This window comes from Enhydra lutris, unplaced genomic scaffold (genome assembly GCF_002288905.1).
Source record: "Enhydra lutris kenyoni isolate GAN:26980312 unplaced genomic scaffold, ASM228890v2 scaffoldscaffold9, whole genome shotgun sequence".
NCBI classification, from domain to species: domain Eukaryota; kingdom Metazoa; phylum Chordata; class Mammalia; order Carnivora; family Mustelidae; genus Enhydra; species Enhydra lutris.
Window position 1 is genome coordinate 15431839 of NW_019154093.1, and position 26339 is coordinate 15458177.

General features: G+C 40.4%; 1 protein-coding gene across 1 annotated transcript in view; it reads right to left on the bottom strand.

The window, feature by feature from the left end:
- LOC111143474 (testis-specific kinase 2) overlaps positions 1-26339 on the bottom strand; it is a 143519-nt gene that overhangs the window by 6728 nt on the left and 110452 nt on the right. The window contains exon 5 of the mRNA XM_022497253.1: positions 2981-3127. Within this exon, the coding sequence (XP_022352961.1) occupies positions 2981-3127 (147 nt within the window). The remainder of the gene's footprint in view (positions 1-2980; positions 3128-26339) is intronic.

A 26339-nucleotide genomic window follows, 5' to 3' on the forward strand; every position in this document is an offset into this window, starting at 1 on the left:
CACAATATATGATCAGAGTCCTCTCTTTTCAACTCTTATTCCCTACCACTCCTCCCTCCCAGTCTGCACATCATAGAGTTCATGCCATTATGCCTTCGTTTGTGCAATTCCCTGTGTCTGCTCTGGTCTAGAATATGACCTCCAGCATGTGTACTGATAATAATTAAACTAAACTAGTAAGTATAATTCAGTTTTCCAGATTCAGTTCAGCCCCCATCTCCTCTGAGAAGCCTGCTCTGTACCCTTAGGTTGGGTTAAATACCCTTTTTTCAAAGTATCCTATGCATCGCCCTCTCTGTAACATTCCCATCTACCATGTTATAAAGAAAGTCTGTATAGTCCCTTCCCATGGCTAGAGACTATAAGCTTTAGGAAAGCAGTGATGTCTTAAGAAGGAGATGGCCCAGAGAATACTTCCTAGCCTCTTGGGTAAGGGAAAGATTGCCTACTTCTGTCTATATGGCATCCTAAGATTACAAAACATTTTTCACAAACACAGTCAAAACAACATTGTCAGGTGAGCAGATCTAAGATTTTTACATTTAAGATGAGAAAAATGAAGCTTACAACTGTAAGTGGTAAAGACCCAGGTCTCCTAAGGGTTCTCACATGACACTGCCCTCCCCAGAAAGAGGCTGAAAAGCTTTCCCCTTTTATAATGAAGCAATGTAGGCTTCAGCAAGATCATGGCAGGAGCATTGTAGTCTTAAGAGAGCAGCAGGGGCCAGGGGCCGTGGAGAAAGCAGCACTATGTGCAATACCGTAAAACCCCCTCCATTTGGGACTCCAGCCACTATCTCAAACGTCCAAAGGCATCTAGTACAATGCTTGCATTTCTCACCCAACTTGGATATGGCCCCATTATAACTAAGTGGCTACAGAATACAAATATGAAGCTCAGACCACTGTGGGGTTCTGAAGAAGCTAGACCATTTTTCATGCTGTGTGGAATATAAGGTCCACTACATATAGAACGAAGAATGCTTTATTCAAAAGTGTCTTTGGGGCCCCTGGGTGGCTCAGTTGGTTAAGTGTCCAACTTGATTTTGGGGTCATAATCTCAGGGTTGTGATACTGAGCCCCACGTCAGGCACCATGCTGACCATGGAGCCTGCTTAAGATTCTCTCTCCCAAACCATAAGAGACTCTTAATCTCAGGAAACAAACTGAGGGTTGCTGGTGGGGCTAGGGATAGGGTGGCTGGGATGGACACTGGGGAGGCTATGTGCTATGGTGAGTGCTGTGAATTGTGTAAGACTGATGAATCACAGACCTGTACCCCTGGAACAAATAATACATTATATGTTAATTAAAAAAATAAAAAGATTCCCTCTCCCTTGGCCCTCCCCACTCCCTCTGGCGGGGTGGGGGGAATGTATCCTTGCCTAGAGTAAGCAGCAGACATAAGGGAGGCTCAGACAGACTTCCCTGAGGGGAAAGGTTTCTGATTTTCAGGCTCAAAACGTAGCGTAGGCCCTACAGCTTCCTGGCTTCTGTTCCTCTGTGTCCGCTCCCCTATTAGAATGCATCACACTAGAGCAGAGAGACTTCTATGTTTGCCTCTTCAGTGACGGAATGATCCCATTCATCTCTGTGTCTCAAACCTAGCACAGACACACAGAAACAGCTTAGCAAAAGTTTATTTGAAAGTTTGGGCAGATAATTGAACAACTGGGCTTCTTTTCATATGTGTCAAAGGCATACAGTAATCATACATTCAGCTCTCCACTGTGGGGACTGAGCTGACAAGGGACTCAAAGGGGTCTTATGACTTATGAGATCATAACCTGAGCGGAAACCAAGAGTCAGACGCCCAACCGACTGAGCCACCCAGGCGTTCCTCCACTTGCCATCTTAATGCTGCCTCAGTAACAGTGCAACTGACTACAAAAGGCCCTGCCACACCCAGGGGCCCCACATCCACCTCCCCAAAGCTATTTTCTCTGCAGTAGTTTATAAGCCAATCGCGAAGGTCCCTTAGGGGCAGTACTGCTGTTTGGAACACAAGAACCGCTGTCATGTGAGGTAACCAAGGACTTACCGTTCTAGGCCTTATTGGCTCTGAGAGTACAGCTTGCTTGTGTCCCCTTTGCAAACTTCGTCTTATAACAAGCTCCCTCACCCCTCCTTCATGACAGAAGGGGTACAGGAGTCTGGTATGCATGTCTATATGTGTGCATGTGTAGGTGTTGCGGGTGGAGAATGAAATGACAGCTATTCTTGGACAAGTACAAAACTCGTCTATACCTCTCTAGAAGACTTTAAATCAGCTCTTGCACAGAAGTCCTGTTAGATGGCTTATAGTTCCCACATCAATGATCAAACAATACTATTTCTATAAGCCTGGTTATGGTAGTGTCCTGGGCCACTTGGCCCTGAAGTGCCTGCCTTGTAGCATGGCCAACTTCCTCTAAAAGAAACTATTTTCTAACCTAGTCACACAGCAATTTGGACAGCAAGAGACTAGCTGATGCCAAAGAAGAACTGGCAGAAGGGCAGAAACTCAATCACACAGATAGAAAATGGGTCAGTACATTATAGCCCTCAAAACCTGCACTCAAATGACAAAAGCAATGAACTCTTGCTCTCAGTTAAGAGCTACCTCCTGAAGGCCGTGAAAGAGAACTCTACGACACAGGCCCCCAATTTGCAATGACTGCTGTCACTCCTATAGGAGAGGAATCTCTTAACCCTCCCATGTCACCTGCTCCTGCAACACTCATTCAGACTGGGTCAAGGATTAAGATTCTTAAGATATATATGTTGCCTGGCTCAACACTAAAAGGTACCTGCTGTGAGCCAACACTGGCTTTCTAAGGACTAGCTGTACAGAGTAGTAAGTTATATTCTCTGTGACTAAAGGATAAATCTATATGAGATCTTCATCATTTCAAAGCTCATTAGTGACTGGTTTCTTAACATAGCTTTCTGGTAACGGAAGACAGTGTCTCAAAGAGTTGTGCAAGGAAAGCCTTCATACCTTAGATGTGAGGTCCCGATGGAAAATGCCTTTGAAGTGAAGGTAGCTGAGGCCCACTGCTATGTCATAGGCCAGTTTCACCCTCACAGTCCAGGGCAAATGCAGGTTACTGTCTAGCAACTGCTCCAGGTTTCCAGAGTTGATATACTGCAAAACAAAAGGAAAAACCCAGCCACCATTTGTCAGAAATGTTTAGGCTGGTGGTGAAACCGTTAGAGAATAAACACCCAGAGAATAGAGATGCCATTAAAAAAAAAAAAAAAAAAAAAAAAAAAAGAATAAAGATTCCATGTTTTTTAATTTGTTTTAAGTTACTGAGGGTTTATTCGGCGCACAGGCACTATGGTAGGTGCTGCACACAGAGGCCCTTTCCTTTGCGGAGATGACAATCTATTAAGTGGTACAAACAGTATCATGTGGTAAATGCTAAAACATAGCTTTGTACAGGTACAACAGCACTATGAGCGCAGAGGATAAAGTTACAAAGTCAATCTGGGCGTGTCAGAGGAAGCTGCACAGAGGAAATAAGGAATTAAAAGGATGACCTGGGGGAACAGGAAAGAAAGACAACGCATACAGAGGGAGCAGTATATGCAAAGTTATAGAGATTAAGTGCCAGGTGCATTCAGGAAATAATTTACTCAATATGGCCAGAGTGCATGAAGAGTAGAAACAGGTGAGGCCAATATACTTTGCTATGGACTTTATCCCGTCTATCAGACCAAAATAAGTCCAAAATAAGAGCAAAATACTCATCTTTACTTTTCAAAGAAAAGATTTTTTTTTTAAGCAATCGTATGATTGATGAATTAGATAGATTATGGAAATGGGTAAATAGGCAATTATTGCGATAATCCTGGTGAAAGAAAGGTGCATCGGTTAAGGCAACAGAGGAGACACTGGAACAGAGCAAGATTCAAGACATACTTATATGGCAGAATTGAAAACAAATAGACACACACAAAACTTGATGGCAGTCTGGATTGGGGGGATGAGAGCAATGAAAATCTCTAGGTTGATCCCGGGCTCCTGGATGCCATTATTAATAGCCACACAATAGACAAAAAGACAGGTTTTTAGAAGCAGCAGCAAGGTTAAAAATAGTGAGGTCGGCTAGGATATGTTGAGCTTAAGCGCTTGTGGGACAGCCAAGGTGGAGATGTCTTAAAAAGAGCTTAGACAAAGTCTGAGCTAGAGACCAACATTTAGGAGGCAGTAGCAATGAGCTGAAGTAGTCACTGATGCCTTAGGATGTATGAAGTTGTCCAGGGGTTAACATATAAAGTGAGAAATTCACAGAATCCTAAGGAATAATAACATTTAAAGGAGCAGGCAGAGGAAGAACCAAATAAGAATGTTAACATTGAAGCCAAAGAAGGAGAATATTCCAAAGTGGAAATGACCACGAAAAGTATCAAATGCTACACAGTTCGAGTAAAGTGAGCAGAAAAATTGTCCACTGAACTTGCAGCTAAGAAATCATTGGTAACTATGGCGACAGCAGTTGGTCAAGACCAGAGTTAAGACCAAAGTGAACTGAGGAGAGAGTAAGAAGATAAGGCTATGGAGAAACTATGTGAAGATGTACTCTTTCAATAAATTTGGCTGTTCATCATTTCTACACACCCATGAAATGGAGAAAAAAAAGGAGCAAATAAATGTATTATTATAAAGGTGATAAGAGTCAGAGTAATAATAGTAACAACAGCAACAAAACAACAGTAGCAACAGCTAATATTTATTCACATAGTGCTTACTTTGTGCCACGCACTAGTCTAAGAACTTAACATCAATTATCTCATTTAATCTGCACATAACCGTATGAATTAAGTATACTATTATTCCATTTTATAAAAGGCATTTAGAAGTTAAGAGCCAGGGTTCAAACTCTGGGCAGTTTAGCCCAGAGTCCATGTTCTTTACCACTACATTACGTTAGACTAACAAGCCGCAGCATCTGAGTCAAAGAGCCTCATACAGAACAGGAGCTCAAAACTTTTTGCCAAGGAGATCATGAATTTATTCAAACCTTACATGATATATTATTATATTCTTTCTCCTTTCATAAAAGAAAAAGGGAAAATTCCTCTAAGCTTAACATTAAGCTCTTAAATACCTATTTTGGGGGGTGATACTGAATTTTCAAACAACCAGGGAACCTAAAGGGGGAGCAGTCAGGGGATCTGAGTTTTAGTCCAAATCTGCCTCTTTTTTTCTTTTTAAAGATTTTATTTATTTATTTGTCAGAGAGAGAGAGAGCACAGGCAGACAGAGTGTCAGAGGGAGAAGCAGGATCCCCGCAGAGCAAGGAGCCCGATGAGGGACTCGATCCCAAGACGCTGGGATCATGACCTGAGCCGAAGGCAGCCGCTTAACCAACTGAGCCACCCAGGTGTCCCCAAATCTGCCTCTTAATAACTAATTACCTATGGACAAATCGACTAATCAGTTATTTCTACAACCATTCAGTGAGTACATCTCCACTTCCTGTCACCCCCATATGACAGTAAGAACCTATCAGTTTACATCAACATTATTTTCCTTCTTGATTAGAGTTTTCCTACCTATAAAATAGATATTATAATTCCTGATCCATATAACTCACAATGTCATCATGAGAATCTAATACAAGCATATGAAAGTGTTTAGAAAAAAATTTAAGTGTCATACAGTTTGAGATGTCATGATGCCGTAACATAAGCACCAGAAAGAACCAGTTGGGGGCAGCACGATGCAGCACTTCATATCCTTGGAAGAGGCGGCTCAGGCTTGGCATCGCAGAGAGAATGGCTAAAAATACACCTAATTTCTCAAAAGGGAAACCTGTCAATCTGCTCCATTCTACTTGATAATCCATCTTGGAAATCTCAAAATGAGGCATGCTGATGGCATTAACACAGCGCCTTTCATCTCTTCACTCTAGCTGAATCTGTCCACAGTTCACATTTGAGGAGCCCATTTGCTAAAAAGAAACTAAACTTGCAAACTTCAAGCTACTTGGGAGCAATATAGTGGACATCTCATCATGCAAATTCTTTTAGTTCTGACAGTCAGAAAGAACTGAAAAGGTGGTTCACTTCTTTGATAGGGTGACAATGTGACACAGAAGGCCTTCAGGAGCCACTGAGGTTTCCCAACTGAGGGCCAGGCAGAAAAGACTACGGTGAAAAGGCTGTATCTGGGGCACCTGAGTGGCTCAGTGGGTTAGAGCCTCTGCCTTCGGCTCAGGTCATGATCCCAGGGTCCTGGGATTGAGCCCCGCATCGGGCTCTCTGCTTTGCGGGGAGCCTGCTTCCTCCTCTCTCTCTCCCTGCCTCTCTGCCTACTTGTGATCTCTGTCTGCCAAATAAATAAAATCTTAAAAAAAAAAAAAGATTAAGAAGAAAAGAAAGAAAAGGCTATATCTGCATTCTCTCCGGGCCAAGATAAGCCAGGACTCGATTCTGGTTCAGAAAAACACATATTTACTCTTTTCAGCATGTCTTTGAAGATCTGAGAATCCATAGATCAAGGCATAAGGTGGAGAGCGGAGGAGAAAGGTGAGGTGAGGTGAGGAATCACACCCTTAGGAGGTTCTGGTTCCTCCAAGCAAGATGGAAGAAGCACAAACCAGGACCAGAGAGGGAAACTAAATGGAGTTTCTTGTTACAAACCATTTATCTTGCCTGCCTTTGGCGAATATTTTTAGAGGGGGCTGATAAGCCTCTGGGCCTTCAGAAACCACAACTTCTGAGTGTCTCAAGACTTTTGTGTGTATAAAGAAAGGAAGTTTGAGATCTGCCAACAAGGAAGATTTCTAAGTTGCTATACACTCTGTGTGCCCATTAGTTGGGACGTTCACTTCCCCATAAGCAACTCCCAGCGCAGGCTCAGCTGGTGTGTTCTCTGGCCAATCCCTCTGTGGGAAGCAGAGGCAAGATCAACTACACTAGCACATTCAGCGTCCCAGGATCAGGGTAACAGCTGCTTGGCTTTGTTTTCTTCCAGACCACTCCCTTGGGCAGCTCTACAAAGCAACCTAAGGCCTAAGGCATTGGCAGTGCATTTAAATAACCTACTAGAGAGATAAGTTTTTACATTTTTTATTGTTGTCCTTTTACACTTTCAAGTTCAGAAAACTGCAGTACGGGCCAACCAAGAGCTACAGGTACTTCAGGACCTCTTAGTTAGTGACTTCTGAAACTTTATCTACACCCAAACCTGCCTTTCCAATTCGCGGTCTAATAAAAATATTATAACAGAGTTTCTACCAATTCATTTGTGTTTGGTACTTGATTTCATTAAAGACTCTTATCCTAAAAGGCAGTCAATAAATAGATATGTGCTGGAGACTAAACAATATTATGTATGCAAAAAATCATATGTCAACACCATAAAAAAAAAATCACCATGGGGGGGCGCCTGGGTGGCTCAGTGGGTTAAGCCGCTGCCTTCGGCTCAGGTCGTGATCTCGGGGTCCTGGGATCAAGTCCCACATCGGGCTCTCTGCTCGGCAGGAAGCCTGCTTCCCTCTCTCTCTCTGCCTGCCTCTCCGTCTACTTGTGATCTCTCTCTGTCAAATAAATAAATAACATTTAAAAAAAAAAAATCACCATGGGGTCAGATTAGTGGACACTAAGTTTTCCACTCAGGAATATCAATTAATTTCTACAACCATTCAGTGAGTACATCTCCACTTCCTGTCACCCCCATATGACAATAAGAACCTATCAGTTTACATCAACATTATTTTCCTTCTGTGATTAGAAGAGTACATTACACAGAGTAAATGTAGGTAGATAAAGATGAGTAATAGTTTATAACTTAAGGAAGTCCAGTGAAAGACACACTTATAAGTAAATAATACCAATAACCCTTTAGTAGAGGTAAATACTTGAGGTATGAAAGAAGAAACTGACTCTCCCTGAGCTTGGAAAATTTCAAAGAGAAGATAACATCTGAGAAGGATCCTAAAAGATGGCTAGAAATTGTGTAGGCTGAGAATATAGTTCTTCCCATATATCCCCATAGGCTCTAATAGTACCAGCTCAGACACAGACAGACACATAAACATGCCCAAACAGAGAATATTCTGGAGCAGCACTAGGCAACACTTACCTCTCAACGAGGTAACACTCACTACACCCAGGGCTCCTGTTCCCAGCTGATTTTAGTCAGTTATAGTAGCCTCACCCAGTCATGATCAGTCAGAAGAATAAGACAAAATGGTTGATTTTTTTTTTTAAACTTTGGATTATCAACGTACTGATACCTCCACTAACAAGCTTATCCCTGAACAGTGGCTCAAAGGCATATTCAGAGGCTGTGAACAAAATGTCAACTGTAAGGATTATTACTTTTTGAAAAATCTACCCAACTGGCCTGGAGCTAGGGCATTAACCCAAACCAGATAAATGTGCTGCCATCCAACTAACAGAGATCATTTGCTACCATGTAATTAGCAGGGCTGTCCTGAGGAAGATCCGTCCAGCTCTCTAACCATCTACCTACACAAACACTGAAAGCCTGTTTGTGAAAACACAAACAGTGAAAACACAAACATAAAAACAAAAATGGGGCCAGTCTCTCCCCTTAATTCACAGTCTAGTCTACTTTACTGTCCAGTCAAAGTGATAACTACAATTTTCTCTTCACATACAACAGTAACATATATGCTATACAGAAAATATCACTCTAACAGTAATGTACAAACTATATAGAAAAGTCAGGAATTGAACGTAGGAGAACAGTTAGGAGGCTTCTGGAATCACCTAGGTAGGAAAGGGTGAATAAGACAATGACCACAAGAATGGAAAGGAGGTTAGTATCTGGAGACATCTTAGAGGTAGAAGCAACAGGATTTGGTGTTTAATTAAAGGCAGGGAGTAATGAAAAGAAATAAGGCACACAAAGTATGTCCAGCATAGTGCTTAGCTCATACTATACAACTCACTCTGCCCACTATCAATATCTTATCTTCATAACCCCTCCCTGGGTTATTCCATTGGCTTTCTAACTAGTCTTCTTGCCCCTTTCTTGAACAGACATAGCCCTCATTCCAATCCATTTTCCATAAGACAGCCTAAATATTCCTTCTGAAATGCCAACCTGGACTCAATCCCCTGTTAAAATTATTCAATAATGCCTTATTACCATTAGGGTAACCCACAACCCTTACTTAGCATAGAATATAAAGCCATTCACTCCTGCTTATAAAGGTCTGACCCCTGTTTACTTGCACATTTGCACACAGTGCTGGTCCTTTTACCTGGAATACCTTCCCTCACCCAAGCCTGGCTAATCACTTGTTGAGGATTCAGTTCCATTTCATGGAAGCCCATATGCAGGACTGGGAATAAGAAAGACATTCTGTACAAAAGGAACACAAAGATAAAGTACAGAGATTAGAAGTTATTCCTTTACTTTTTCCTGAGTAAGGTATAAGTAGAGAGAAGGGATCAAGCTAAAAAGTAAAGATGGACAGTACAGTATAGTGGAAAAGCCCACACACTCTGGAGTTAGACTGCCTAGGACTGAATCTCACCTGTGACTAGCTGTGTGACCCTAGGTTGGTCATTCAGTTTCTTTAATACTCATCTATAAAATGGGAATAAGAATAGTATCCACCCCCACCCAACAAGATTAGTATGTAATCTATAGAGTTATGAAGAGTAATCGGTTGATGTGTGTAAAATGCTTAGAACAATATCAAAGAAAGTTCTCAGTATATGTCAGTTATCTATGCTATTTTATTATATTTGGAATCTCTAAGTTACCTTTCTTTTAAAATATATATTTCTTTTAAATATATATTTCTTTTAAAATATATTAGTTATCTATGCTAGGTTATTATATTTATTATTATAAATATGTAATTTTTTAGAGAAGTTCTGGAACACCAAGATGAAACATCTATAGTTAATTTGTCAGACCACAGGAGCACTAAAGGTTTATAGGTGAAGTATACTATGATCTGTTGTGTGTTGAATCATGTCCTCCAAAAAGACATGCTCAAGTCCTAACCATTGGTAATAGTAAATGTGACCTTTTTGGGAAATAGTCTTTGCAGATGGAAAATCAAAAATGGGATCATACTGGAGTAGGGTAGACCCTTAATCCAATATGATTGGTATCTTTATAAAAAGAGAAGAGCGGGGCACCTGGGTGGCTGAGTCGTTAAGCGTCTGCCTTCAGCTCAGGTCATGATCCCAGGGTCCTGGGATTGAGCCCTGCATCAGGCTCCTTGCTTAGCCGGAAGCCTGCCTCTCCCTCTCCTACTCCCCCGGCTTGTGCTCCCTCTCTCACTGCATCTGTCTCTGTCAAATAAATAAAATCTTTAAAAAAAGAGAGAGAGAGAGAGACAAGAGACACAGACACACAGGGAGAATGTTATATAAGGGAGGCAGAGATGTGAGTGAAACATGTATAAGCCAAGAAACACCACCAGAAGCTAGAAAGAGGCAAAGAAGGATTTTCCCCTAAAGTTTTCAGAGAGAGAGCACAGCTCTGTCAACAGTTTGATTTACTTCCAACCTTCAGAACTGTAAAAGAATCAATTTCTGTTGTTATAAGCCACCCACATTGTGGTGCTTTGTCATGGCAGCCCTGGGAAACTAATACCTGCCCAAAACTACATTTTAGAAAGATCATGCTGGTAGCAGGATAGAGGAGGAACTAGAGGAAGGTTTGGAGGGTACTGCAACAGTCCAGATGAGAGGTACCCAAATTCCTGACTTAGAGCGCTATTATATTATAGGCATGAAAACGTGGGCTACAGTCAGACTATGCAGAGATAGAATCTAAAGGATATAGCAACTGGGTGGTAAATATGAGAACTGAAGGAAAAGAAAGGTAACTCAGAGATTCCAAATTCAGGCGTTCAGGGAAGTAATAGGAAGAGATCCTATCATCTTACGTGCCATCAGTAAGTCAGAAACACATCAGAAACTAGCATCAATGTCAAATAGCCAAATCAGTGACTTGTCAAACCTCTGTTCTTTGGATAAGCCCTCTACAGACAAGGGCCCAGCCCCGACCTAGTTTTCACTGAAGCCCAACAATGCCATTGTGCTAGCCACTGTATGTTTTTTGGTCCGCTCCAAACACAAAGACTAGCAGACATCCCATCCTGCTGGCTTGGTTTGAAGAAGAAAAGAAAGCTTTGTTACCGCCCCGGGTAATTTCAGGACAGGCATCCCAAGAGCGCCCTGTGGGAGGCTTGTGCTCCAAAGGAGCCTCCTGTTCTCAGCTCGAGGTTCTGCAGCCACTACAAGCATATATCCCTCCATCTGCCAAAACCCGAGTTTGCCACTGTTCAGGAGATCCACCAGGGCTTGCCTGACTGAAATAGTAGTAACGAACTGACCCAAAGAGAAATGGAACCCAAAATGTGTTTCTGCATATTTAAATGTTTCACTCTCTCTGTCTTCACATATGCCTATCTACTGCCCAGAATATTCTTCTTCCCCTTCACAGCTCTTAATCATCCTCCTAAACCTAGCTCAACTCATTTATTTTGGAAAGCATTTCCTGACATTCCATTCTACACTTTGTGCCATATTAGCCCCCTGTACATATTTCTACTATTGCTTACCACATTGTACTATAACCCTGATGGTAGGGACCAGGTCTTTCTCAACTTGGTGAGCCCAGTATCCAGTGAACAATAAATTGTTGAATGAACAAATGAGTAAGTATATTTAAATAAATGCAGGCAGGTTTTAAGTTCTCTCTTATCAGAAGTCATCCCAATTCAGTCATTAATGTAATTTAAGATCAAAATGGGGGGGAAGGGGCACCTGGATGGCTCAGTCATTAAGCACCTGCCTTCAACTCAGGTCGTGATCCCAGAATTCTGGGATCACATCGGGATCCCTGCTCCGTGGGAAGCCTACTTCTCCTCTCCCACTCTCCCTGCTTGTGTTCCCTCTCTTGCTGTGTCTTTCTGTCAGAAAAATAAATAAAATCTTAAAAAAATATATTTTAGGGGCGCCTGGGTGGCTCAGTGGGTTAAGCCTCTGCCTTCGGCTCAGGTCATGATCCCAGGGTCCTAGGATGGAGCCCCGCATCGGGCTCTCTGCTCAGCAGGGAGCCTGCTTCTTCCCTCTCTCTCTGCCTGCCTCTCTGCCTACTTGTGATCTCTGTCTGTAAAAAAAAAAAAAAGAAAAAAAAATCTTGGGGCACATGGGTGGCTCAGTGGGTTGAGCCTCTGCCTTCGGCTCAGGTCATGATCCCAGGGTCCTGGGATTGAGCCCCGCATCAGGCTCTCTGCTCGGCGGGGAGCCTGCTACCCCCTCTCTGCCTGCCTTTCTGCCTACTTGTGATCTCTCTCTCCCTGTCAGATGAATAGATAAAATCTTTTAAAAAAATCTTAAAATATATATATATATATATTTTAAATAATGATAATGCCAACTATATGGCTGATATTATGGTAGCCCTGGAAATAGAATGAAATACAAAACAGTGCATTTGGCCACTCAGTGATATAAAATTCTGAGGATACTTTTATCACCCTATCGGCAAACTCCTTAAAATGATCAAAATTACATGGGCTTAAAAAATATAACTGCAATCTCCTTTTGGAAATTATTGAAGATATTTCTTTTATCAGTAACTGAAAGAAGCCATAAAGATATCTCCCCTTCTTCATTCACACTTCCCATAGCTATATATTTAGTATGAACCCATTCACTGCTAAAAGAATATGTTTGCTTAATACACCTGAAGCAGTAGGAGTGTTTTTCTATGCATGTAAGCTACTATAAACATCAAAATGAATGTTTACCTAACAGATTCAAAAAAGTGTGATTAAGCTTTACCCACAAATTTTTAACTCTTCCATCAAACATCTCATAATCAAAATCAAATTTGTTTAAATAAAGTAAACATTAAAAGATAAATCCATAGAATAAATCTTCTCAAAGAAATAAATAAGAAATAGACTGTTCCCTTTACCCTGTGAAGCTCTACATACAATCAATGGTCGGAGACATGATTTAAGACCAGCCCAGGGCTCCTAACCGCTCCATCTAGTCTGTTTTCATATCCCTAAGTCCACAAAGCTATTGGGTTCATGCTTAAAATTATTCTTCCCTCCAGTTTGCTACCCCACATCTACGACGACCCTGCATTGAGCAGACCCACATTGGAATCTTTGACATTCACCTGGGGACTGGCCTCAGAGTGAACAAAGCAGTCCATTAAGGAAAAAAAACACACCCTGCATCCCCACCAGATCTGAGGGATAGGAGCTTCACAGTGGACAAAATGAAAACAGAAACCAAAAGAACTTGAGCTTCTAATTAAGGTGATTTATATCAAAGGAACGGCATCTTCAGATGAACCAATAATTTCTTCTACCTACTCTGCTTATATTAGTACACCACTTGGCCTCAGAATAAGGAATAAATCAAGCAGAAGTTAAAAGAAGCAACTACAAGCTTAAATGGTATCTTCTAGTGGCAAATGGTAGGTGGGGGAGGGTAGAAAGGGAGGAAAGGTTTCCAACTTGCTGTGTGGAATATAGCTTCGCAGCCCAATAGTCACTCCAAGTGCACGCAGAAATCTCTTGAAAAGGTTAAGGGTCAAATCGGTAACTAAATACCTTCACGTTCACAGAAATTCATGAAGACTACAACGAGTTATCAAAGGAAAGTGTGGAGACAGAGGACCCAGCCAGTTCTACTGCAGTCAAAACACATTTGAGGTCTTGTGTATACATAATTATCTACACCCTCAAACAAGAAAGGAGAGCCTTTTCTTTTCCTTGGTTTCAAACCATCTCAGATGTCAGAATGATGTGCCCTCTTTAATGAGAGAATAAGAAAAATGAGGTGGCTGATCTTGAGTGTAATTTTTATTTTTAAGATTTATTTTAAGATTTATTTTTACCAACTTGTTCAAAATTATCTTTCCTTTATTAGCCAATGGAACTCTCAGGGAAGCAGCTAATGGTAGTCTAATGCCAGCTCTCAAATTAAGTAAAGCAGCAAATGGATATGATCCCATTCGGAAGGATTTGGGGATTCTAAACTGAAAAAAATCTTTTTCCAAATGACTAGAAGCAGAGAATGAGCATATTACTCAATTTGAAACCATTTCTAAATAAATTCAGAGGGTCCTAACACATAATTAACTTCATTTCACGAGTTCACTGAAAACAGGCTCAATACAGTGTCTGGTAAAGTAGGCCCCCATAAATACTTGGTGAATGAACTTAGGAATGAAGTGTCCCTAACCATTTGTCTGCATATAGGGATTCCTTCTCCACTCTCCGTGAGTCAGCTCTCATCACCTACCTCAGTCTTCAGAGCTTAGATCAGGAAGGTCTTGCCCAAGGAAAAAAGCCTTAAGCTGGTCTAAGACAAAAGACGGAGCCTGGTCTTCTATAGTGAAGAAACTATGCCAATTACAGCATTATGTTTAAAAAAAAAAAAGGGGGGTGCGCCTGGGTGGCTCAGTGGGTTAAGCCTCTGCCTTCAGCTCGGGTCATGATCTCAGGGTCCTGGGATCGAGCCCCACATCAGGCTCTCTGCACGGCAAGGAGCCTGCTTCCCCCTCTCTCTCTGCCTGCTTCTCTGCCTACTTGTGATCTCTCTCTCTCTGTCTGTTGAATAAATCAATAAAATCTTTAAGAAAAAAAAAAAAAAGTTCCCAGGTAATACACATACAGCAGAGGAAGGAGAAATATTCCAGCTATACTCTCCAAGTTTTCCACGTCTCAGTAAATGGCACGACCACCTACCTAGAAACTGGGCACCATCTGATTTCTCATTCTTCTTATCAAAGCCACAATCAAGACCTTGTGCCTCTATTTCCAAGACAGATCTTTACATAGACACTATCCCAGTCCATACTACCCACATCTCTCATATAATCTCTAATATAAATTTCTCCTATGGTTGGTCTCCATGCCCCCATTTTTGCCCCTCAACAATCTATTCTCCCCAGAGCAGCTAAGCTGCTATGTTTTAAATGCAAATTGTATCATATACTCTCCTATCGAAAATCTTCAGGCTTCCTGCTGTATTTAAAATAAATTTCAAACTCCTTACCATAGCCTGTAAGATCCTGCATGATCTAGCCTCGGTCTTTTTCCCCAAATTTTACCGTTCTTCTATCTGATCTTCATGAATGCGTCCTTATCTCTTACGTATTCTCAGAAAAGTATTTGATGACCTTACATACAAGATAAGTTAGTCAGGGGGCAGGCTTAGTCTAGGTGGCTTGTCGGTTAGCATCAGACTCTTGATTTCAGCTCAAGTCACGATCTCAGGGTCTTAAGATCTAGCTCCACATTGGGCTCCCTGCTTAGCATGGAGTCTGGTTTAGAATCTCTCTCTCCCTCTGCTTCTTCCCCTCCTCCTGCTCGCTCTCTCTCAAAACAAATAAATAAAATCTTAAAAAAAATAAAAAAGGTAAGTTAGTATCAGCATATATACATTACACTGTCCTTATTTATCTCACTTGCCGTGATAAAGAAAAAATTTTTTCAGAAGTACAAAGTACATATTCATAGGGAAAACAATGCCCAAGTCTACAGAATAACAATATGACAGAATAGATCTGAAAGGCAATCCATTCTAAGGTCCATATCAGACATTTTCCTTCTATAACATCCTTGCAAGTAGCCAAAGCAATCCATATTAGCTTCATCAAGAGAAACAGGTCATGAAGAGAGTAAGAAGCACACTAAATACAACTGCTTTCCTTAACTGTGGTGCCCTCGGTTAACAGTCCAGCCTCCCAACATCTAACAACACTGACTTCAGCGTTCCTAGCTTGATAGAAAGGCAGTGCCTGAAGAAGCCCAACTAGTTCTTCTAACCCATCATCTGTCCCCTCAATGACCTGCTACCTATTTCTTGCTAGTGGTAAACAAAACAGAAAATGGCCCCAGAACTCATGGAAATATGGGAGAGAGAGAGACAATAAACAAACATTCATATAAATGCAGAATTACATGTTATATATAGATGTCCTACAATAAAAAAGAAAAGACTGCTAACAAAGAGAATCAGAAGCCAACTCACAATCTGGATGTGGGGAGGTCTTTAGGAAAAGCCACTCCAGTGAAGTAAAAATTTAAACTAAGGCTTAAAAATTGAGAAGTTAAGTAGGTAAAAAGTGGGAGAATCACTTTCCAAATTTTGTCTAATTCTTGGGTTTCTTCTTACATAAAACAGCAGTAATAATGACTATATCTCAGAGGGTTGTCACATAAGGATGTAAAAAGAAAATACATATAATACTTAATATTCCAGAAATAACAGCTATTTCTTTAATGAGTATGTCTGATTTTATAATTTAAAAAAGGTTTTGGGGGGCACCTGGGTGGCTTAGTCAGTTGAGATTTGGCTCAGGTCATGATCTAAGGGTCCTGGGACTGAGCCCAAGTTGGGATCCCTGCTAATAAGTATGGAGTCTGCTTGAGTATTTTCTCCCTTTCCCTCTCCCACTGCCCCTCCCCCTGCTTGCTCTTGCTCTCTCTCTCAAATAAATAAATAAATCTTTTTTTAAAAAAGGTTTTTTTAAGTGTCCCTGGTACTACCAACTACAATAAATTACTGGTTTAAAAAAACTGAAACATTTTCTTATCCAAAACTTTAGTTGACTTATCAGGTAAGTAGTATGTCTATTGTTTTATCTGTATTTTCAAAAGTCCAGTGCTCAGTTCTGTTCCTTCTGGGTATACCAGAAATACATGTTTGACGACTAGCTAATCTGGATGGAAATTAAGTTGTTGAGCAAATTAGTTACACAGTCAAAGTTATAATTAAATAACGCAAAAGTCATTTAGAAATTATTCCATTCATGAGACGAGAGTTCTAGCCATTCATACAGCCTCTAAAATACATTTTTAAATGTACTTTTAAAAGAAATTTTTAAAAGAAAATCTGCTCCATTTTGCTTTTTAAGATGGCATTAAATGTGCTTCCTTTTCCCCCAATTCAATCATTCAGTCAAGATCTATAAAGTGTCTTCTAACTACAAAGTACTGCTGGGAGATCAGGAATACACAGATGAGTAAAATACTATCCCTATAGTAACCAGCAACTAATTGGTTTTATAAGGCACTTTAATAGTTACATCATTTGAACCTTGCAACATCCTGAAACATTCTTCTTGTCCTTTTAAAAAATGTTTTATAAGGAGGAAATCAAGCCTAGAGAATTTAAATAATTTGCCTATGTTTACTCAACTAATAATGGCAGAGCCTGAATTTTTACCCAAGCTTTTTGACCCCAAAGCCTGGGTTTCTTCTATTCTGGAAGCTTACAATTATATAGGGAAACCAAGCAAAAAAAGCTTTAATACATGGCAGAATGTGTAATAAGAGAAGTACCCCCCCCAGTGTGTGTGTGTGTGTGCATAAAGAAGATCAATGAATGGCCAAATTTGGCAAGGAGGGGAAAGCAACCAATGGCAAAGAATCAGAAAAGTTTTTACGGAGAAATAACTGGACTTTGAGCCAAGTCTTGAAGGGAGAGAAGATTTCTATATGATAAAGGAAAAGAGTACATCCTAAGATAAAGAAATATGAATAAGGAGGCAAAAATACACAGCCATGTTAAGTAAACACATGAAAACCAGTTTGTCTGAATGATAGAGTACTTGTTAAAGAAGACCTAGCAGAAAAAAGGCAGGATGATGCTAGAGTACAAATGACTAGGATACCGAGCTAAGAGTATCCTGGATTCCACGTTGTTGTTGTTTTTAAAAGATTTTATCTATCCATTTGACAGAGAGAGAAAGAGAACAAGCAGGGGTAGCAGCAGAGGGAGAGGTTGAAAAGCAGGCTCCCCACTGACCAGGGAGCCCAATGTGGAGCTCAATCCTAGGACCCTGGGATCATGACCCAAGCCAAAGGCAGGCGCTCAACCAACTAAGCCACCCAGGCACCCCCTGAATTACATGTTTTAGCCCTAGCTGTGCACAGATAACCTATGCACTTTATAAATTAATAAAGTTTTTAAATACAGATGCCTGGGCCTCTCCCAAGACTTTAATTCGGTGGGTCTTGTGGGAGGTCCTGGCATCTGCACTTTCTAAAAAGCTCCTAAGCAATTCTGGTAAGCAACTAAGGTTATAAAACCCATCAATGAAGAAATCACTGAAGGTTTTGAGCCAGAAAATGCCACTGATTATTCACAACAAAAATGATAAGCAGCTATCATTTCTCAGGCACTATACTAGGACCCAACTGATATCAATGTAAATAGAATGGTCCTTGCCCTTAAGGAATTTATAACCTATATATACAAACAGTGAATAAAAATCAATGATAAATACTATTGTAATATAGAATTAAATAGTAGGGGTACCTAACCTTAGGATATCAGAAAGGGCTTCCAAGAGAAAATAAGTTAAGTAGGAGTTGGCCAGGCCAATGGGAGATGGAGAGGTTGTGCTCTAGGCAGAGAGAAGAGCTGGTACATAGGCCCAGAAGTAGAAAGGGTCACATCCATTTGTGGAACTGAAAAGGTTCAGTATAACTGTAGTACACAACTGAGACAGCAGCAAAGAAGTCAGAGAAGCGAGCAATGAGGCCACACAGACAAGCACGAGTTAAGATCAGATGTTTTGACTTGACCCTGAGGGCAATGAAGAGCCACAGAAGGGTTGATGCAAGGAGAAACAAAATTAGATTTGTATCAAACACTGTGCTCCAAAAACAACAACAACAACAACCCACTGCGTTTATGTTCATCAACAGATGAGTGGATAAGTAAAATGTGGTATGTATTCACGATGGAGTATTTTTCAACCTTAAAAAGGAGGGCAATCCTGTCACATGTTACAACATGGATGAACCTTTAGGACATTGTGCTAAGTGAAATAAGCCTGTCACAAAAAGACAAAATGCTGTATGATTTCACATCTTTGAGGTACCTGGAGCAGTCAAAATCATAGAAACAGAAACTAAAAGATGAAAAAGATCTGGAGCTCCATTGCACAACGTAAACATATTTAATATTAACTATTGAACTGTACACTTAAAAATGGCTAAGATGGTTAAAATATAGATTTGTACTTTAAAAGGACCACTTGGCTGGCAACATGGGTAGTATGGATTTAAGGGGAGAAGAAGACTGATAGACTAGTTAAAAGGTTATTGCAAGTTGGTGGCAGAAGGAACTGGTGCAAGGTGAATGGATTCAAGATAGGAAGAAGGTGAAGTGGAAAGGACATGGTGATAAGACAGGAGAGGATGGGAATGAAGGAAAAGAGAACAATCAGCTAAATAGTAGAAAAGCTAAGCACAGTAATAGTTTTATAAGTTATTACTTTAACATTTATTAAAGCAGCTATTTGTGTTACACATTGTTCTGCCACCTTCAAAAACTAGTTTCTTTTTCTGCTTAATTATTTGTTGAGTAGAAAATAAACATAAGCAATTACTATAGGAAGGTGAAATGTGCTAAAATGAGAGTGTTAAGGAAAGAAATGCTTATGATTCTCTTTGGAAATCACTGGTGTAAGAATTTCCTGTATAAGCAAATAATGGTGACCATGATAACAAGAAAAGACCAACATAAAAAACAAGTAAACACAGAAAGTGCAGACAGCAATGATGTATCTGGTGTAGCAATGCTGAAATGCCCTTGAGTAGCAGGAATGTATAAGAGGTAAACTGCGAGACCACCCTCCTTCCACTATCCTTCCATTCTTCTACAGGATCCAAAGTAGGAACAGCTAGCTCTCAAGGGGCTACACAGACCCAATTTCTGTGAATGATACCACTTATCAAGTTAAGAAAAGCATACTTGTCAACCTGGTGATTCACAGACTTGTACCTCTGGGGCTAATAATACATTATATGTTAATAAAAAAAATTAAAAAGCACACTTGTCGAAACTTCTTTTAGAAACTGGTTTAGAGGGGGCACCTGGGTAGCTCGGTAGTTAAGAGTCTGCCTTCAGCTCAGGTCATGCATGATCCCAGGGTCCTGGGATCGAGCCCCACATTGGGGTCCCTGCTCAGCGAGAAGCCTGCTTCTTCCTCTCCCACTCCCCCTGCTTGTGTGTGTGTTGTTGTGTGTCTTGTTGTGTGTCTCTTGTTGTGTGTCTCTCTGTCAAATAAATAAATAAAATCTTTTAAAGAAAGAAAGAAAAAAAAAAAGAAACCGGTTAAGAGTAAACTCAAAAAGACCTCTATGAATTCAGTTGCCACACTAGTATCATAGTCACAGAGAGGATTAGGAGAAAGATTAGCTAGAAATCTCCTAAAGCATTTTTCTAAATCCTCCTTCTGTCCTATCACTACCAACACTGAGAAAAGATGCATCAGATGGATGCCCAAAACCGCGTTGGAAGAGGCAAATGTCATTGTGGCAACCAGATTAACGCTTTAAGTTCAAGTGTGGGAAGTAGTATTTATTCATTCACCCAACTAGTATTTACTGCATGCTTTTATGTGCCAGTTGCTGAAGACTCATTACTAACAAAATAACCAATTCCAAGGAGCTTAAAGTCTAGTAAACACAAGATTATAGTCAGCCAGAACTTGATTTCAAATTCCAGCTCCATTACTTAGCTAAAAAGACCTTAAATTAATTTCTTTCTCAGCCTCCAGATTCTTCATCTATAAAATGGGGGAAACACTACCTATTTCATGGTATTGTGTGATAACTAGACAATATGGAGAGAGAGGGGGGAAAAAATTTACCAAGGCCTGACACATAGAAAACATTTAGTTAAAAAGTGCCTGGGTGCACCTGGGTGGCTCCGTTGGCTGAGTATCTGTCTTCCGCTCAGGTCATGATCCTAGGGTCTTGGGATAGAGCCCCACATCGGGCTTCCTGCTCCTCAGGAGGCCTGCTTCTCCCTCTCCCTCTCCGACTGCTTGTGTTCCCTCTCTTGCTATGTCTCTCTCTGTCAAATAAATAAAAATCTAAAAAAAAAAAAAACAAAAAAAACCTAACAGGAGGTGCCTGGCTGGCTCAGTTGGTAGAACATGTGACTTTTGATCTCGGGATTTGGAGTTTGACCCCCATCCTTGGTGTAGAGATCGAAAGAAGGAAGGAGAGAAGGGAGGTAGGAAGGGAGGAGGGAGAAAGGAAGGAAGGAATCAACTTAATTAATGATTTTTTTCACTATTATTACTCAGGAAGTAATACAGCAGTTGAAAAATGCCTCCTTTCAAATCAATGAAATGTTTTCTAATGGAAAAAAGTGATAAACAGGATCTGAACAAGTAAGGTATCATCACTCAGAGTACTCCTTGGAATCCCCATGATCTATGAAGTTATCTCCACTTGTTTGTCCAATAAATATTTCAAACTCAACCTGTTCAAAACTGACCTCTCAGTCCTCTCCCATCTTATACATCCTGTAGTCTTCCCTATCTCAATTAATAGCAACTCTATCCTTCAGGTGTTCTGACCAAAAACCTCGGAGTTAACCTTGACTCCTTTTGTCTTCTCACACTCCACACTTAATGCATTAAGAAAGCCTAGTTTACTCTCAAAATTGATCCAGAATCACCAGCAGCACTCTGGTCCAAGTTACCATTATCTCTCAGCCTTTTTGCATCGTCTCTATTTATTGCACAGACTCAACTGCAACTGTCTCTTAACTAGTCCTCCTGCTTTCACCCTTGCCTCCTTTTCAGTCTCTCCAACTCACAGTAGCCAGAGTTATCTTTTTAAAAGATAAGTCACATAATGTCATAGCCCTACTCAAAAAACCCCCAAAGACTTCACAATTCAGCCTGAGTAAAAGCTGAAGTTCTTACAACGGTCTACAACAATGTGTGATCTGGCCTGCATCTCCTCTCTGCCCCCCATCTACTATCTTTTTTGCTCTCACCACTGCAGCCACGTCACCCTCCTTGGAGTTCTTAACCACTCCAGGAACATTTCTGCCTCCATGTCTTTGGACTTACTGTTCCCACTTCCTAGAACACTCTTTCCCCAGATACTCATATCGTGAGTTCCCTTATCTCCTTAATTTTTGCTTCTTCTGTGAGAACTTCTCTGTCCACACATTGAAATTGCAAACCCCACACACTTAAACCACATATATTACAATTTGGTTCCTATGTAGTCTAACTCCCCTACCCACCCCTCTGCTGATCACAATGTAAGTTTCAGAGGGCAGAGATTTTTATTTGTTTGTTATTATATTCCCAATGCCTAGAATAGTGCTAGATACATAGTGGAAGCCCAATAAATATTTTCTGAATGAGTAAATGAGCCAGAAGCAAGCTAGCAAGTCAGGAGAAAACTGCTTTAAGAATAAGGTAAACTAAATGAACTCTTCTATTATTTGTGGGTTAGAGTGCCATCCTCAAATTCTTGTTTCTCAAATGTCATAGGGAGTTACTAAATGTAAGGGCAGAAAACATGTACCACAATTTATTTAGAAATATTTTTATTACTAAATGACCAAACCAAAAAATTAAATAAAAGCTACCTTTTTCAAAAGTAAAGATGCCACCAGGTGTTTATAGGAATGTTTTTAGCTCCTTTTATAAGTATAAATGAAATAAACTTCTAATTGTGAAAGGACTTGAGATGTAACACTTCACACTATTTCTGACTCAAGCTCTTTCCACTGGGGCTAATTCAGCTTTCTGAGAGCTGGGTCTACACTAAACAACCAACTATAAACATCCTAAACATATACTATGGGCCCAACCACACGAAGTATCATCCTTGGCCTTATTTGGGAGGCTGAGCTCCATTAGAGAGCCTGGAATTTGACATAACTTGGAAAGTGGGAGGAAGAAGAGAGATAAGGGCATCCTAGGTCCTAGAAGGCACATCTAAAGCCAGCATGTGTAGAAGACAGCATAAAGACCCACCTAACTAGTTTTTAAGATGTATATTCTGAAAGCAAATAGAGTTTAGAATGCTAAACAAAAGTTTTTGAGAATTTTTTTTAAAGATTTATTTATTTATTTTTGAGAGAGACAGGGAATGAGAGAGAAGTAGGTGCAGACAGGGGGAAGGGGGCAAAGGGAGAAAGAAATTCAAGCCGAGTCCACATTAAGCACAGAGTGCCACACAGGGCTCAATCTCACAACCTTGAGATCATGACCTGAGTAAAATCAAGAGTCAGATGCCCAACCAAATATGCCATCCAGGAGCCCCTAAACAGAAGTTTTTAAACAGAAGCATCACATTACCAAAGTATGCCTAATGGATTATTTGAGTAGTGATATAGCAAACTAAAGCAAAGAAAGATTGGAGACAGGAAAACCAGCCAAAGTCTTTGTAGGAATCTAGACATAGAATAACATTATGGCAAGAATGCAGAGAAAGAAGAATCAGAAAGATATCACAAAGAAAATAGAAGGATTGGGAACTGATTAAATTCAAGAGATGGAAAAATGTAAAAACCAATTCTGTAGTTTTTATTTGGAGGAATAAGTATTCTAACAATAGAAAATGGTAAGATTGAAAAGAGTGACCTAACTGAGCTATGCTGTATTTGAAATATTAGTAAAGTAACTGAGTGGAAAACAGGAGTTGACAGGAAAAAAGAATATGAACTACAATGAGTAACAACTATTAATATACATGGAGATGTAAGAGATAATATCATGGAGTCATGGCTGGATATTTAAAAACAGCTTTTAGGGGCGCCTGGGTGGCTCAGTAGGTTAAAGCCTCTGCCTTCGGCTCAGGTCATGATCCTGGGGTCCTGGGATCGAGCCCTGCATCGGGCTCTCTGCTCAGTGGGGAGCCTGCTTGCCTTCCTCTCTCTCTGCCTACTTGTGATCTCTGTCTGTCCAATAAATAAATAAAATCTTTAAAAAAAATAAAAATAAAAACAGCTTTTAAGGAAGAACATAGTAAGAAATTTCTTACTACCCCAGTAACTAAATACTGAGTTCATGAAAGACATAGCAATGGAGAAAAAATGGTCAGTGATGTAGAGTCTAATAATTCCCCTCCCTGTGAATCAGACCTGACCAAGAGAATGAGCACAAGTGACGTTCTGAAACTTCAAAGGTAAGTCGTAAGAAGTCTTTCAGCTCCCACTTGGGTAACCTATACCTCTTTCCGGTCACCATATACAAAGTCCAACTATCCTGAGATCACCACGCTATGGGACACTCAAGACATATGGAGATGACCTAGAGAATGAGACACCACGCAGTGAAAGAGAGGGGCCAAGCCACCCTCATTCACCACGGCACCAGACATGCGAATGCAGCAGCCATCCTGGAAGTGGGTCCTCTAGCCGACACATGTGGATAAGAGACCCAGGAAAGCCCTTCCAAATTCCCAACCTAAAAAATCACAAGCAAAATAAAATGATTGTTTTAAATCACTAAATTTTAGGGTAGTTTGTTATACAGCAATAAATAGGGGAATAGGCTTCTTTTTATCCTGATAAGCCCAGAGCCTAGCAGATTGCCTAGCCTACAGCAGATTCACTCAAAATGGTATATGTAAAGTGATTCTCTTTCTTCTCTTGCAGATGCTAATTCACAGCCTGTCATTTCTCCTACCCTCACCATTCCTTTAGAAGTCTTGAGTCACAGGGGCAATCATTGTTGGTACATCTGGAGTGTCCTTTTCACTATTATGTGATAGAACTAGTCTCCTCAAAGCCACCCCATGCTTGAAAGATAGTATGGCTATGCTGCAAAAGTTAACCCAAGGCAGGCCCCAGACAATATTGCTTCTGGCTCAAGGTAAATAAGGCCAAGAGAATACTCTGTACTGGGCCACACAGAAGCAAAAAAAAAGAAGCAGGCACAACTAACAGCAATATCACAGCACACCAAGAAACTAGAATCGGGGTCTGGCTGCTCATTTTTATAAATAATGCATGAGTCTGGTCACTGAACCGACAGAGTTTCCTTTCATTATAAGCTCTCTGATTATATAAGGCTTCTTATAAGTCTGACAAAAAAACAACTCAGAAACAACACATATCAACCCACATAAACAAGGAATTTCCCAAGTAACTATTCCTTAAAAAACCAAGAAGGTGTACAGTGGGGGTGGAAACGGTGAGTGAGAAGAGGATGAGGACTATGTGAATAAAAAGTTCTTTTCAGCCACCTGTAGGGCTGAATCATTCCCTCATGAGCTAAGAGCGTTTCTTGTACTACCAAGTACCTGCCTGACTGAAGTGACTTTGCTGTAAACAGAATGAATGACCTCACTGCTGTGTCTATAGCTAAGTGATTCTTACTGGAATAGTGGGGGAAAAAAGCATAGTTTTTCCATGGTAGAGAAGGCAAGAGAGACCGCAAAACATCTGCAAAGCAATCCTTTTGCTGACTCTTTGACCAGAGAGTATTGTCACTTGAGATCCCTACCCAACCTTATATCCCACTCATTTCCCAAATTTCCAATCTTCTAGGCACGGAAAGGTTCTGCACAGAGAGGATCCCTGAACTATTTGATTATGAGGATATTTCGCTCTTTGTGCCTTTCTTAACAAGCTTAAAAAGAAGACATTATGAGATGACACATAATCTGTCTCAAAGCATCTCTCTCTCTTGTCTTTGACAACACTCCACACCTCCATCTTGGATATGGAAGAGAAAACATACAGCATGTTAAGTTGGTGGCAGCTACTTTTTGAGTAAAATGACAGCCCCCTTAGGATGAAGTTGACAATATAAAGACAGACCAAAGAGATGGAAAGACATGGGGTCTCCGAATAACATCTATTTAGCTGCTGAATTAAAGCAACCTTAACCTAATAAGCTACCAGAATTCAGGTTATATTAGTCATTTTGTTGTTTAAGGTCTTTTGACTATTTTCTGTTACTTGCAACTGAACACATTTTCATATATCCAATAACCAGGAAGTATCTTTTTCTAAGTAACCCAAAATATAAAAATAGTCAAAATCAAATTCTACAAATACTACACATGCTATACATATAAGAATCTGTGGGGAATATATATAAGAGCTTATTAACACTGTAGGGAATACATAAGTCATTTAAGGACAGTATGTTATAATGGAAAGGGTATAGACTTTGAAGTCAAATGAATCTGGATCCAAATCCTTCTTTGGAAATTCCCTTAATTTTTCTAAGCATAGATTTCTCATGTATAAAATGGAGAAAATTGGGGCGCCTGGGTGGCTCAGTGGGTTAAGCCTCTGCTTTTGGCTCGGGTCATGATCTCGGGGTCCTGGGAGCAAGGCCCGCATCGGGCTCTCTGCTCAGCGGGAAGCCTGCTTCCCCTTCTCTCTCTTCCTGCCTCTCTGCCTACTTGTGACCTCTCTCTGTCAAATAAATAAATAAAATCTTTAAAAAAATAAAATAAAATAAAATGGAGAAAATACGATTACAGAATTGTGAGAATTATAGCTAATATATAAAGCACTAAGCATAGCACTTAGCCCACAGTAGGTATTTAATAACTAACTGGTAGCTATGATTTTTATAATGGGAGAAA